The following is a 14500-nucleotide window of genomic DNA, read 5'->3' as shown; positions in this document are numbered from 1 at the left end:
AGAGAGAGAGAGAGAGAGAAAGAAAGAAAGAAAGAAAGAAAGAAAGAAAGAAAGAAAGAAAGAAAGAAAGAAAGAAAGAAAGAAAGAAACCCAAAAAATGGGAAGAGGGGAAATGAGTTGAAAGAGGAAATAAAGATGGGAAGCTGGATTAGGGAGGAGTTAAGATGACAGTGACTGGGGACTTTCCTAGTTGGGAGTGAAGCAGGGATGGAGAGAGGGCAGGGAGGAGGGAGTGTCCATTGTGACCTCTGCAGACTAGACTGAGCAGCGCACATCACATCGTGTTGGGGCTGTCCTAACACTACCAGGGGGAGTGGGGAGGCCCCGTGAACACCACCTAGGGAGTCGCTCCTCTCATTCTGTGTAAAGTCTGATGTCTGCAAACTTGTAAATGTATATACTCTGCTCTAAAAACAGTGACATTCTTCTCTTTGTAGGATGACCTCGCTACATCAGGTGTTACATTTTATCTTTTTTGCCACAGTGTCTACTGGTAAGTGTTGCTTTACTTATTTTCCCCTAACATAATATTTGTATTACTTGAGAATTTCATACAATGCACCCCGATCACACTCACCTCCCATTCCTCCTCTAAGTCCAATTTGTGTTGAGCATATACTCGTTGGGATTGTGATCAAACTCCCAATGGTCATCCCCTTAAAGAAAAGTGAGTCTTTCTCCTCCCCACTCCCCTCCCCACCCCCTTACCCGGTTAGAAGCCATCAACTGTGAAGAGCTACACTTCAGCATCTTTACCACCATTTTAAAGAACTCTCTTCAATATTTAAGTATGGCTTAGAAATAGCTCATTCCCTGACCTGCAGTGTAGGAAACAGCCTAAGTCCACAAAAAGAGATTACACTTCAGTCCCCATGTGCTGTGGAACAATTCCATGCTGTGAACTCCAGGGAAGGAAACAGAATCATCGTTTATTTTCCAGTGAAAGCTCCCCTTTAATATATCAAAGAAAGAAAGAGATTTAAATATAGAACTACAAAGTCTTCACCTATATCATCTGAGTGCTAGTAATATCTGTCTATAGGGTTGCATCTCTGTCTACCTATACAACACATTGTCATGATTCCTAGGAGCAAAATTAGAAAGAGAAGACTCCACTCACCTCATTGATTAGTATTCCATAAGGGATTCAGTCTAGTGTCTGTCTGTCTGTCTGTCTGTCTCTGTTTCTCTCTGTGTCTCTCTCTGTCTCTGTGTCTCTGTCTATCTGTCTGTCTGTCTGTCTGTCTGTCTGTCTCTCTCTCTCTCTCTCTCTCACACACACACACACACACACACTCACCAATTCCTGACTGAAAATGTTATAGAAATATTAATGTGCAGCTTATACATTTGGTTAATTTACCCATTGCAATTACACTTCCATTCTACGTTACATCCATTAAATACACTTGCTTACCATTCAGTAGAATGGAATGGGAAGTCACTTCATCAATACTGATCTTAACAACTTAGTGTAAGCACTTTTTAAAATAATTTATTTATGCCAGGTGTGGTGGCGCACACCTTTAATCCCAGCACTTGGGAGGCAGGGGCAGGTGAATTTCTGAGTTTGAGGCCAGCCTGGTTCTACAGAGTTCCAGGACAGCCAAGGCTACACAGAGAAACCCTGTCTGGAAAAACAACAACAAAAAAATTTATTTATATTCTATTGAAGCCTGAGACTGTCATTGACATTTAAGCATAGTTAGTACTTTTTGGTGTGGCACATGTGAACAGTAGCAGATCTAAAATAAAATAAACATGTAACATATTAAACTATACGGTTTATAGCTTAATTAGATTGATTTTCAGGTTATTCCTTCATTGTCAATGTTTTGAAACACCATTGCTATTTGTACTGTCTTGTACAGTACTGTTTTGACATTTTGTTGTTGTTGTTGTTGATTTTTTTTGACACAGAGTTTCTCTGTGTAGCCCTGGCTGTCCCGGAACTTGATTTGTAGACCAAGCTGACCTCAAACTCAGAGATCTGCCTGTCTTTGCCTCCAAGGGCTGGGACTGAAGGTGTGCACCACCATCGCTCAGCAGCCTGTCTTAACATCTTAAACACTGAATTCAACTGTGTCGATTCACACACAGGATATTTATGTGTACATAGAAAAAAGTAGCAAGTTCTGACCACTCTAATCAAGTCTCTACCTAGTTCTGTGTGACTTGGTCCTGGTAACCTGACTGGGGCAGCTAGGATTGAAGAAAGGACAGATACACAGACACTCACAATAAAACCGAGATCAGGCGGGCTGTGTTCACTCTGATGGATCAGCACCAACTACAGTACCACCTGGAACCTCGGCGCTTTTACAGGGTACCACACACGAGATGAGCTGGCCAGGCTAGGCAGGAGGCAGCTATGAAGTCTCAGGTTGCAGTCGTCCATGAGGAGGATGCTGGGGTTACTGGGTTTTATACAGACCTCCCAAAATTGATATTCAGGCCAGAGGAAGGTTTTGTCACTCCTCCAGTCTTACCCCGGAGTAAGGCTTTGGCTCTACCAGGGGTCTGCAGCATTGGACCACGCCTATGTCAAACAATACACACTCACTCAGGACTTCACCTGACCTTTACCCTTTCAATCAAGGCTCGCCCAGTGCCTCACAGGTCTCCATAAATTTTGAAGGGTAAAAATTAAACAGAGCATGTTGTCTAGTTGTCAAAGAACCATTCTGAAAAAAAAAAAAAAAAGATAATTAAAGAGTACCGGGTGATGGGTTAAGTAAGTATATTCTTAAGTATGATTCAAAGATGAGATCACAATAATTTTTAAATTGAATCTAATATAATTAATATATGGCATGTGAGGCTTTGGAATGCAGTTAAATTGGGGCTAGGATGACCTGTAAAAATGTATGCATAGATATTAGCATAGAGAAATGGTTAAAAAAAATCAGTGCTCAAGAAGGAGGAAGGAAGCCGGGCATGGTGACGCACGCCTTTAATCCCAGCACTCGGGAGGCAGAGGCAGGCGGATTTCTGAGTTTGACGCCAGCCTGGTCTACAAAGTGAGTTTCAGGACAGCCAGAGCTACACAGAGAAACCCTGTCTCGAAAAAAAAAAAAAAAAAAAAAAGGAGGAAGGAAGTGGATGAAAAGGAGCTGGAGGGTGGGAGTGGGGAACTAGCAGAAATGAATTAAACAGAACATAAACAGACTGGAGTGACTGTGTCCTCTCACACTCTGCATCCCATCTCTAAATGTCAGTGATGCTAAGTTCACAGGGACATGAATATATATACAAATGTAACTGACAAAATACTATCCATTGTGGTTGTATCATACTTAAAAATCTCAGAGCTGAGAAAGTTGGGGCAAGATGATTGAAAGTTCAAGGCTAGGGTGGGCTACATAACAAGGTTCTGTCTCAAAATCGGCTATACCAAACCATCCAACACATATATTAAAGAAAAATAAATGGGAGGCCAGAGAGATGGCTCAGTAGTTAAGAGCACTTACTGTTTTTGCGTGGGACTCAGTTCAATTCTCAGCACCTATGTTAGATAGTTCACAACTTCCTGTGACCCTAGCTTCCAGGAATACAGCACCCTCTTCTGGCTTCTGCAGGTATACACACACACACACACACACACACACACACACACACACACACGGCATGCATACATACATATGTACATGCATACACAATAAAAAAGTTTTTAAAATCTTTTTTTAAAGAAAGAAAATTAAAAGACCAATTACATTGGCATATTGTGGTAAAGTTTACTTAAGTCTAGGAATGGGGAGTTACTTTAATCTAAGAAAAGCCATCAATGGATGCGATGTAGCCCCAAAGGAAGTGAAAGAAGAGACTCCTACAGAGACTTGTCATTTGTCTTCCTGCTGTCGGGCAGAGTGCCAGCAAGAGAGAAACGCGTGGGCATTTGAAGCACACCCAGCCGTGTCATAGCACAACCTGAGTACTCACCAATGGACAGGAGGTTGAACAAAATATAATATCACAGCATGCACATGCAACGCCAAACATGATGTTACTCAGCATGAGAGGAAGGAAAGCCTCCTTCGTAGTGGGGCATGGCTGAGCCTTCGTGGTTTTATACTCAACGAAAGGAGTCATTTACAAATGAACACATGAATGATTCCACTAATGTTTGGTGCTCAGAGATGCTGATTTCAGGGAAACAGAAGACCGAAGAGAACTGACCAGGGGCTAATGCTAATGACCATTTAATGGGTACAAGTTTTCAGTTAGAAAAGCTGAAAGAACTCTAGACTAGTGGTGGAAATTGTACCTAAGGTACATTCTTCCTTCCACTGCTCTAGAGAGCTGAAAAGGGCCAGAGTGACAAACTTTATGTCATATATATTTTGCCATAGAACAACAAAATTAAAATAATCTAACACATTGAAGATTTTACTCATAATAAAATAGTTTATCAAACTCAGAACTTTCCCAATGACTAAGTAGTATTGTAAAACAACAACAAAAAAAAGAAAAAAAAGAAAAAAATTCAAATCAAAAGTTTTCAAGAAATCTCATAGGTAATAGTGACAGAAATAGTGTTTCCCTGGGGTACTGGGGTAAGGCAGGAATATCCACAACTTGGCTACTGTGAATAGGAAACAAGGAACAGAGAAGTGCAAACATCACAGAATATTGTCTTGGGGTCCATCATGGACATTCCCGGGAGGGGTACCGTTCTACTTTTAGTTTTCTGTGACATCTCATTACAGATTTTGATTTTTTTTCCCACAGCCTCGCCAGCATGGAAATTTATTCACAAGTACCAAGTCAGGGAGTCTGCCTATGTGTCCATCAATAGATGGATGCTGAGAGCAAATGCTAGATGTAGGCACAGTGGGGGGGGGCAGGGGGACACGTTCTGCATTTAGCTAAGGAGGTTGCTTATTTATTTTTTACTAATTCTTCAAGAACATCATATACTGTGTTTTGCTCATTTTCATCTCAACTCCCCAAACTCCGCCCAGACCCACACCCAATTCCATACCCACCTAACTTCGTGCTCTCCTTGTTTCATTTGGCCACAGTGAGGAATGGAATGGAATGGTGTCATGTGTGACTGGGCATCAGCATATTCAGTGAGATAAGTCAGACTGAGGATGATAAATATCACCTTTTCTCAAGTTTGTGGATTCTAGACCTTATATGGATACATAAAATCCAGTGTGTGTGTGTGTGTGTGTGTGTGTGTGTGTGTGTTTGAAGTAACACACTCTAGGCTCTAGAGTCTAGGGGAATGAAGGAGACTAAAAGGAAAGAGGGAAACGAGAAGATATGAAGAATAAATATAGTCAAAGTACATGATACATGCCTATGATACTAGGATGTATACACACCTATGCAGGTGTCCCATGAAGCCCACCGCTATGCAACAAATACGTGTCAATAAATGTGTTGAGAGACTATCTACTGTCACTTCCCTTAAACATTAGAGATCCGTGTACCACAGTAGGGAAGGTCAAAGGGCCTAAGAGTCAGGAGAAAGATGGAAATTAACTGACTCTTCCCATAAATGTGGTTACGTACATAGAAAAATTCAAAGTAATGAATGCACTGATTATTTCAGGCAGATCAGCAAGGAGTTTACAAACTCAATGGACCCCCAGGAGTAGAGGCACACACTTGTAATCTCAGGACTCAGGAAACAGAGGGTACATCGGAGGCCCTAACTCCAGCTCTTCCATTCAAAATCTTCAATATACAAACAGTAGCCAATTCTTGCCAGTACCAGGAACTGTACTGAGATTATGAAAGTCAATATTGTAGGTTAAATGATTCCAGTAGTGGCTCTATCCTAATCAAAACTGCACACTTATTAATCCTTTAAGAATCAATTCAACTTAACAAATCCTGGTGTTCTGCTTGATGAGAACATTTTAATGTGGTGTGATGGCTTAATAGTAAAATGATGAATTTCTTAGAGTTAACAGATAAACTGTGAGGTGAGAATAGACCGCCAATTAGCTGGAAGCAGGCTCAGTGTGGTTTGGTGGGAGACAACACAGAACTCAGAAAAATATGTTGAATCTCCATGTAGCTCCTGGGATACTTGCCAGTAGTGGAGAAAACCATGCTTTCTACCAAATCTCTGTTGAATTTTGGAGATGGATCTGTGGTGAGGTTGCTCTTCCTCCCCAAATCCCTTCAGCAGCCCCATGGACACTGTGGAGTCTATCCTTGGAATAACTTTTCTAAATGCAAGGACTAAAAAAATGCATAGGGTTGCTGGGGAAATTCATTATATTGAAATATGAGTAGCTAAAATGGAAAATATTCAATACAGAATTAGCTGTGGCTTTGAGTTAACACCTGACATGACAAGATGTAGTGTCATGCCCAAAACTGAATAGAAATAACCAACAAATTATTGACAAATCATAATGATGTGATATGTTGTCATCACATACATGACAAATATTAATCATGATAATTGATTGCATTAATAATACAGGTATGTATGTACCACATTCTGGTTAGGGGTCCATGAAAAGTCACATGAGGTTTTTTTGAGCTCATCGGTTATCTAGGTCCTACAAGCCTCATAGGACAGTTTTGACTGCTATGCACTTACAATCCTCTCAAGACGTTATTGATGGCTGTTACAGCAGTCCATATTTGAGTTAGATTTTATTCTTCTGGAAGTATTTCCACATGAGTCTGGTATTTGTTTTCAATGTTATAAAGAGAATGGGCCAGCAACATCTCTCCATGGGCATGTAGGGGTGCATGAAGAACAGGAACCTTTTATTCAGTCACTAGGCAACAGTCCCTTAAAAGGTCACATACTGTGGGAATTATTAACTATCTCTTCTAGCAACAGAGGACTTTTGAATTCTTATGCGTTTTTGGCTTTTTAAAAACTAAAACTGATGTAAGGTTTTAGCTAAGTAGAACTCAATGACTTCTCCATAGTAAGTGTTGGTCACGAGTCCATTTTTAATGTTAGCGTGACATCATACAAGGGGCCGTCAGTCTTGCCTTTTGGGTTGTAGCAGTGTCAAAACAATGAATGAACGGAAACACAGCACGCCCTTGCTGACTCCCCCAGAGGGGTTTCATGGGGAGCAAGTGCTTCTTGCTGGTCAACAGCTGAGAAATCACTGAGTTGCTCCGGCAGCATTCACAAGACAATCACTCACTCATAAATGTGACACCACAAAGGCCCCCATGTTTTTTGTGATTTCTATTTCCATCTGAGGCTGTTCACTGAAGAGGATAACCCTAAGAGCGTTCGTTGCCCTAGCTGATGTCAGAGGTCAGACATATTTTGCATTGACTTTGTAACAAACCATGTAACGAGGTAAGTGCCCACCAACATCCGCAGTAATGTGTGCCCCACGTTTTTTTTTTTTTTCTTCACAGAATGTGTCACTAAGGTCTTCAAAGACATCAGCTTTCAAGGAGGTGACCTGAGTACTGTTTTCACACCGAGCGCCACGTACTGCCGCCTGATCTGCACTCACCACCCACGGTGCCTGCTCTTCACATTCATGGCTGAGTCATCTTCCGATGATCCTACCAAATGGTAACGGGTTCTGTTTCTCTGAAGAGGAACTGATTTCCGGGGCCAGTTACTCATCAAAGCAGTTTACCTACTTACAACCCCCTGCTCCTGTCATTTTCCAACATGGGATGTTAGCGGCTGGAAAGTGAGTTTCCTTCCACGGAGATACTAAATACTACAGGAAGGATAGTGCTTAGGCACATTGGTGAAAAACCGTAATAACTCCTGGGGTCTCAATCTTAAGGTCATGGTTTTTTGCTCTTCTTCCATGGTTTGTCTTATGTTCTTTTCCTGTCGCAGCTATTCGTTAACCATCGTGGGATTATCTAGAACTTCCTTCTAACCTTTCAATTAGGGGGAAAAATGTTTTAAAAGCTACTTTAAAAATTATTACAATTTTCTACTCCCTCCAATATCCTGTCATAGTATGTAGCTTTCGCGGGCTCCCATCAGTGGTTCAATAAGGCATGCAGACTTTTATATAAAATTTTAGGCCCTTCATTGAGGCAGGCAGACTCTTAGCTCTCCTCTCTAAACTTAGATTGTCTGCCAAGTAGCTCTTCATCTCCCTTCCATTCCTTTCCCTGTCTGCCTCTGAATCTCCCACCTCTGCTTTAGTGTTCTCCCCCCTCTTCCTCTCTACCTCCCTCCCTCCCTCTCTCCTCCCTCGCTCTCCCTCCTCTCCCCCTCTCTCTGTCCAGAAGTCCCATCCTTGTACTTCCTGTCCCAGCTATTGGCTGTCAGATCTTTACTATAACCAATCAGCAGTTAAGACAATGCCAGAACATCTCTTGGGTTGCCTTTAGGCAATATGAGCTGTTTGGGCAGATGTGAAGGACAAGCACTTACAAATCAGAAGCTGGTGATGGGCCATAGAAATGACAATTCTAAAAATCTGCCAGAACTTAGCTCTTTGTCAATACAGTAATCAACAATTGAAAATACAGAGGCATGCCTTAATACAATGTAAGGAAGGTCACCCCAACACTGTCATATTTGCTTTACCTACCTGTATATAGTCACAGATAAATATTGAAAGTGAGTTTAAAATATCATAATAGCCCTGCCATCTAAATACTTCAACATGAATTTCACAATAAGGAAACTGCAAAAAGCTAAACAAAGTAAAACATACTTGAAATGTTAATTTTAGCTGTTAATTAAATTCTCATCAAATTTCACAGGTTCCTATGGCTACTTTTTCCTCTCTACTCATATTTTTAAGATATTAGATATTGCCTCCATTCTGTCTCTATGCTAAGCTTGAAATTTTAATATAAAACCTTTTATGCAAAATTAAGTTTCCCATATCTTTGCTTGTCATTGCTGGTTTCTCAGATAGTGATAGCTACACATTGCTGTAAGCATTAAGTATTCTTCTGAAATCTAGAACAGAGATTGGCAAGTCAGGGATGAAACTTTAGGCTTTGTTGAGCCAAGTGCAAAAAGAACATTCTGTATTTCTAACACTATTTTAGGCTGTAACCCCGTGTGGGCTGGAGGGATTGCTCAGTGGTTAGGTTTCCTGGCTGCTCTTCTAAAGGGCTCTAGATTTGTTTCCCCAACTTCCAGAGATTTGCTATCATTTGTAACTCCAGCTCCAGGGGACTCAAAGCCATCTTCTGCCTTTCTCATGCATGTGATCTCTGTCTCTCCCCCCCCTCTCTTTCTCTCACACATACACACACACACATACACACACACACAGAGACAGAGACAGACAGAGATAGAGACTGAGAGAGAGTGTGTGTGTGTTTAAAGTTTAAAATGTCGCCATGTAAAAAATAAAAAACCATTTCTATCACAAGGACAACACAAAAATGATAGATTTTTAAGCAACATTTTAGCAATAGGCTAAAGTCCGTCCATTCCTGTTCATGTCCTGTTGGAAAGGAGGGTCATGTGTGTTCTTTTAGATGTAGGGATGTTGTAATTAAAAGCAAAGTCAAATCTTGCTGATTAAACATTTGTTTTGGCAGGAAACCCAGTCGTTTGTCTCCTTCTCTTTGACCTTAGGATCCACTCTTTGAAAGCATGAATTCCCACTGATTAATGTTATTTTTATTTTATTTTATTTTATTATTTTATGTTTTTTTTTTTTAAAAAAAGAACAGGTTTGCCTGCATCCTGAAGGACAGCGTCACAGAAACATTGCCAATGGTAAACATGACAGGCGCGGTCTCTGGATATTCCTTCAAGCAATGCCCTCAGCAATTAAGTGGTAAGCTTTCTTATCAAACATAATAAAAACTAGCCATTATAGTATATACCTGTAATCATTTCAGATACAGCTTTGTGGCTATAAAATAAAATACTACCACCTAGGACTAAACTTCCCACAAAGGAACCATCTTCCCGCGTAGAGGACACAGTTTTCTTCTTTTCTCTCCCCATAAGCACACTGTCTCTCTTTACCATTTCTTAGCCTCATAAAGGCATGTCACCACCTTAGTTCTTATTATTTTTTCCTTCCCAGCCTGGAATTGCACACGGAAGCCCTTACTATAAATGCTAATTCAAATTAAAAGGAGAAAATGCAGACTGAAGTGGCACATGTTTTAATAGTGAAACGGGCAGTTTTCAATAAGTTAAGGGGTTAATCGTTGGTTTGTGCGGTTTGAGGTCAAAGTCAAAATGCAAATTCACAAGCTTTCTATTTTTTTAAAAAAAATATTTATTTTATATGCATTGGTGATTTGCCTCCATGTGTTTGCGTGAGCGTGTCAGATCCCCTGGAACTGGAGCTACACACAGCTGTGTGCTGCCATGTGGGTGTTGGGAATTAGACCCAGGTCCTCTGGAAGAGCAGCCAGTGGTTTTAATCGCTGAGCCCCCTCTCCAGTCTCAAATGTGCAAGCTTAAGGCGGTTCCGGTCTAAGAGGCACATTGGCTTCCTCATAATACCTCCCAGTGGAAGTGGGAATTACGGCGGAGTGAAACAAAACAAAGAACTTCCACAGGAGAGTGGGCGAGAAGCGAGCAGTTTCCCCGAGAGGGCCAGCAGGGAAGGCAGTGTAGTTGCCCCTGGCTTCTGGTGATGCCTAGATTCTCCACCTTTATTTCCAGCTTGCAGCAAAGATGTGTTCGTGAACCTAGACATGAAGGGCATGAACTATAACAGCTCTGTTGTGAAGAATGCTCGAGAATGCCAGGAGAGATGCACAGACGATGCCCACTGTCAGTTTTTCACATATGCAACAGGGCATTTTCCCAGTGTGGGCCATCGGTGAGTGAGCGCCAAGTCCGAGCCCCTGGATATAAGCCTGCCCGCTGGGCAGAAAGAAAACCACTGGTTCCTTAGGTATTTTCATTAACTTGAAGCCTAAACTTTTTTTTTTTAAACCCCAAGATATTTTCGTAACAGCAATCGCTGTTTTGTCATGAAAAGGTCATAGCGTGTCTAATTAACACTCATTTAAGTCATATTCACATTTCAGAACTGGAAGATGGCTCGGTGGGTGCGTAAATGCACTGCTTATGCAAGCACGGGGACCCAGCATGCACGTAAAAGCCAGATATGGGTGTGCATGCCTTTAACCCCAGTGCTTGGGACATGGGCACAGGGTGAGGGGACAGAGGGAGGATGGTTGGAGCTCACTGGTTAACTCCAGGCCTTTTTTTAAAAAATTAAATATTGCCTTTATTTACATTTCAAATATTATCTCCTTTCCCGGTACCCCGCCCCCCTCCCCAAAACCTCCTTTCCCATCTCCCTCCCCTGTTTATACTAGGGTGCTCCCCCACCCACCAACCCACTCCTGCCTCCCTGCCCTGGCATTCCCCTACACTGGGGCATAGAGCCTTCATAGGACCAAGGGCCTCTCCTCCCATTGATGTCATTCTCTTTAGCTCTAGGCTTAAGGAGAGATCCTGTCTGGAGGGAAAAAGGCAGGGAGGTCATAGGGCAGGAACTCTAACGTTCCCCCCTTGGACTTCCTATTCACACTTGCTTAACCCACACACCCCACACACCATATACAATACACAGTGCAGCGTCACAGATGCTGTGTATGTTGTAAAGCATACACAAGCTTACCCTATATCCTATCTAACTTCGAAAGGCATTACATTTTCACGCTTGTGGTTCTGAGAGCTCTGGTTTGATTGGCAATGCTCTTCCCAGTCTAACAAATGTTCTGACCTAAAAATAACCCAAACTTAGTTTGTTTCTCTATCTACCTAAATGTACAGTTCTGTCCCTTACCCAAGAAGAAGTCATTGAAACCAACGTGCAAAGTTTTATCCTGTTTGATGTGGGATTTTTGAACTCCTCCAGGAAGAAATCTGTTATATAAAAATATGACTCATGAGAGTGAATGACTAAATCCGCATATTCAGATTTAAATTGTTATTAGAAAAGTATATGGCTTGTTCCATTAAAAACATTTTAATTTTGTGTGTGTGTATGTGTAGGTGTGTGTATGTGTTTATGTATGTGTGTGCCTGTGTGTTCAGACACACACATGTGCAGATAACTATGTAGGCCAGAAGAGACATCTCTCCATCTCTCAAGGTTCATTTTTAGACTTGGGAATCTTTGACATTATCTAGATTTGCACAGTAAACAACAGTTATGTGATAGTTGGATCTTAACATTGACTCTTCCTATTTTACTTTCCATAATTCTGAAAAAAAATGAATGGGAAGGGAAACATTAAAGATGTCTTTTAAAATGAATAATAAAAGATGGGAAGTAGCCTCCTGCGGTTCTCGTTAGCTCTCCTCAGGGGACACTCTTTATGTCTTAGACGTCACAGAATGCCAACCGCAGGCCAGGACAATGTTCCTAGGGCTTACGCAGAAGCATATTTGGAGGGCTAACGTGAACCCGTTCACACAGCCACCTCACCCCATATCAGGTCTCCCGTGTTGTCCACTCACTGATGAGATAGCATTGATCCTGAGTCCGCAGGGCCTCCCTGTGGTTAGAAGAGCTGCCAGGTTTCATGAGGCCCACTCGCTCTGCAGGTGACCACTCCTGGGCAATTCCTCTGTTATTATAGTCATTTCCCCCCTGCAGACCGTAACATCTTATCCTCTCGTGTTTTGATATACTTGGAAAGAATAATATTTTTCCATTTTTTGTTTGTATTCAGTAAAATGTGTCTTTTGAAGTACACCCGGACGGGGACACCAACCACAATAACGAAGCTCAATAACGTGGTATCTGGATTTTCACTGAAGTCCTGTGGACTTTCAAACTTGGGTAACTATCATTTTTCTCGATGAGATACTGGTACCGTTAAGCCCAAGTGAAGCAGAGAATATGTGCAAGGGGTCTAACTTTAAAAACAGTTGATGCTCACACATGATGTGAACCCAGCAACCTCTCACTGTCTTCGTGTGATTCTGTTCACTAAGTCCTGGAAAGGATGTCTTCTTACATTTCAAATTTGTCTCTTTATAAGCAACAACAACAAAAATAAATAAATAAATAAATAAATAAATAAATAAATAAATAAGGTCTTCGGATGAACTTTCCATTTGTAATACAATTTACAAACCCTTTCTGGGATGTCTATGATGTTGCTGGTGCCCCTGCCTTCCTAACACAGTTTCTTCCCTTGGACAGCTTGTATCAGGGACATTTTCCCGAACACGGTGCTGGCAGACCTTAACATTGACAGCGTGGTGGCCCCAGATGCTTTCGTCTGTCGTCGCATCTGCACGCATCACCCCACTTGTTTGTTCTTCACATTCTTTTCCCAAGCATGGCCAAAAGAGTCTCAGAGGTAACAAGTTGCCATTAAGGGTCATCTGGTCTCTTTTCAAAACATCCAAGAAAAAAAAAACAAAAAAACGTGCTGCACAATCAAGATAGGGAATGTCTAAGTAGCAGGCAGCTTCTGGACTCTTTGAGATAGATTTGAATTGCTGAAAGGAACAGTATCAGCAGGATGAAAGGCTCTGGAACCACTGACAATAGGGAAAGGTTCAAAAATGTTTTTGAAAAGTTCTTAGTGACATTACAACGTACAGAACGTGAGTTGGTGATTCAAGAAGCGGTGTTAGGAAGAGGTTGCTCTTAAATGCTTCTCCGAGTTACCTTTACTTTCCATGCTTGTTGTAACAGGCGGTCTTTCTCTTGATGTATTTTATCTGATTTATTGAAACACCCCCTTTGGTCCTTTAGACATCTTTGTCTCCTTAAAACATCTGAAAGTGGGTTACCAAGCACACGCATTACAACGAGCCACGCCCTTTCCGGGTTCAGTCTCCAGCACTGCAGGCACAGCGTCCCAGGTAAACAACCAAGGCTGTCCCTCTCCCTGAGCTCCGCAGCCCGAGGAACTGGATGACTGTGAAGGCGACACACTTCAAACCTGGTGTGTGCTTCGTTGTCTAGTGTTCTGCCATCCGTCCTTTTACAATGACACTGATTTCTTGGGAGAAGAGCTGGACATCGTCGATGTGAAAGGCCAAGAAACCTGCCAGAAAACGTGCACCAATAATGCCCGCTGCCAGTTCTTTACCTATTATCCATCACGAGGATCTTGCAATGAAAGGAAGTACGGCAAACATTAGACAGGTGCTCTTGGAGCATCTTCTCGTAGAATGAGTTTTGCTTACAGAGTTTTGTTTTCAATGGTAGGGACAGATGTTACTTAAAGCTCTCCTCAAATGGATCTCCGACTAGAATCCTTCATGGGAAGGGAGGCATCTCTGGATACTCACTGAGGCTGTGCAAAATGGATAATGGTGAGTACTTGAAAAAAAAAAACACCACTGAAGGGGAATCGTCAACGTAACGTATCGACACGAGGCTAGTGTACAACAACCACAGAGGAGTGGAGACAGCAGTACAAGCCTATATACACATTCCCAGCACTCAGGAGGCTGAGGAAGGAGAACCAAAACATTAATGCCAGATTGGATTAAATAGCAAAATCCTGTATCAAAAATGACAACTAAATAGACATGGGAGAGAGATGATTTGTAAGTTAACAAATTTAGAGGTTTTCCCATATATGTGTGTGTGTCTCTGTGTGTGTGTGTGTGTGT

At 41.8% G+C, this 14500-nt stretch overlaps 1 protein-coding gene across 6 annotated transcripts in view; it reads left to right on the top strand.

Moving 5' to 3' along the window:
- F11 (coagulation factor XI) overlaps positions 1–14500 on the top strand; it is a 24575-nt gene that overhangs the window by 728 nt on the left and 9347 nt on the right. For 5 of the 6 annotated variants that reach the window (XR_003842518.1, XM_029531686.1, XM_029531685.1 and 2 more), the window contains exons 2-10: positions 438–493; positions 7357–7519; positions 9613–9719; positions 10565–10724; positions 12595–12704; positions 13071–13230; positions 13632–13741; positions 13845–14007; positions 14091–14197. Coding sequence is in view for 5 of the 6 variants with exons in the window: in XM_029531686.1 (XP_029387546.1) it covers positions 439–493; positions 7357–7519; positions 9613–9719; positions 10565–10724; positions 12595–12704; positions 13071–13230; positions 13632–13741; positions 13845–14007; positions 14091–14197 (1135 nt within the window). In the remaining variant the exon portion in view is untranslated. Of the gene's footprint in view, positions 1–437; positions 494–7356; positions 7520–9607; positions 9720–10564; positions 10725–12594; positions 12705–13070; positions 13231–13631; positions 13742–13844; positions 14008–14090; positions 14198–14500 lie in introns of those variants that run through there. The other variant, XM_029531688.1, reaches the window with a different exon arrangement.

This window comes from Mus pahari, chromosome 19 (assembly GCF_900095145.1).
Source record: "Mus pahari chromosome 19, PAHARI_EIJ_v1.1, whole genome shotgun sequence".
Taxonomy (NCBI): Eukaryota; Metazoa; Chordata; class Mammalia; order Rodentia; family Muridae; genus Mus; species Mus pahari.
The sequence above is the reverse complement of the archived record's forward strand: the minus strand, read 5'-3'. Positions and strand labels throughout refer to the sequence as shown.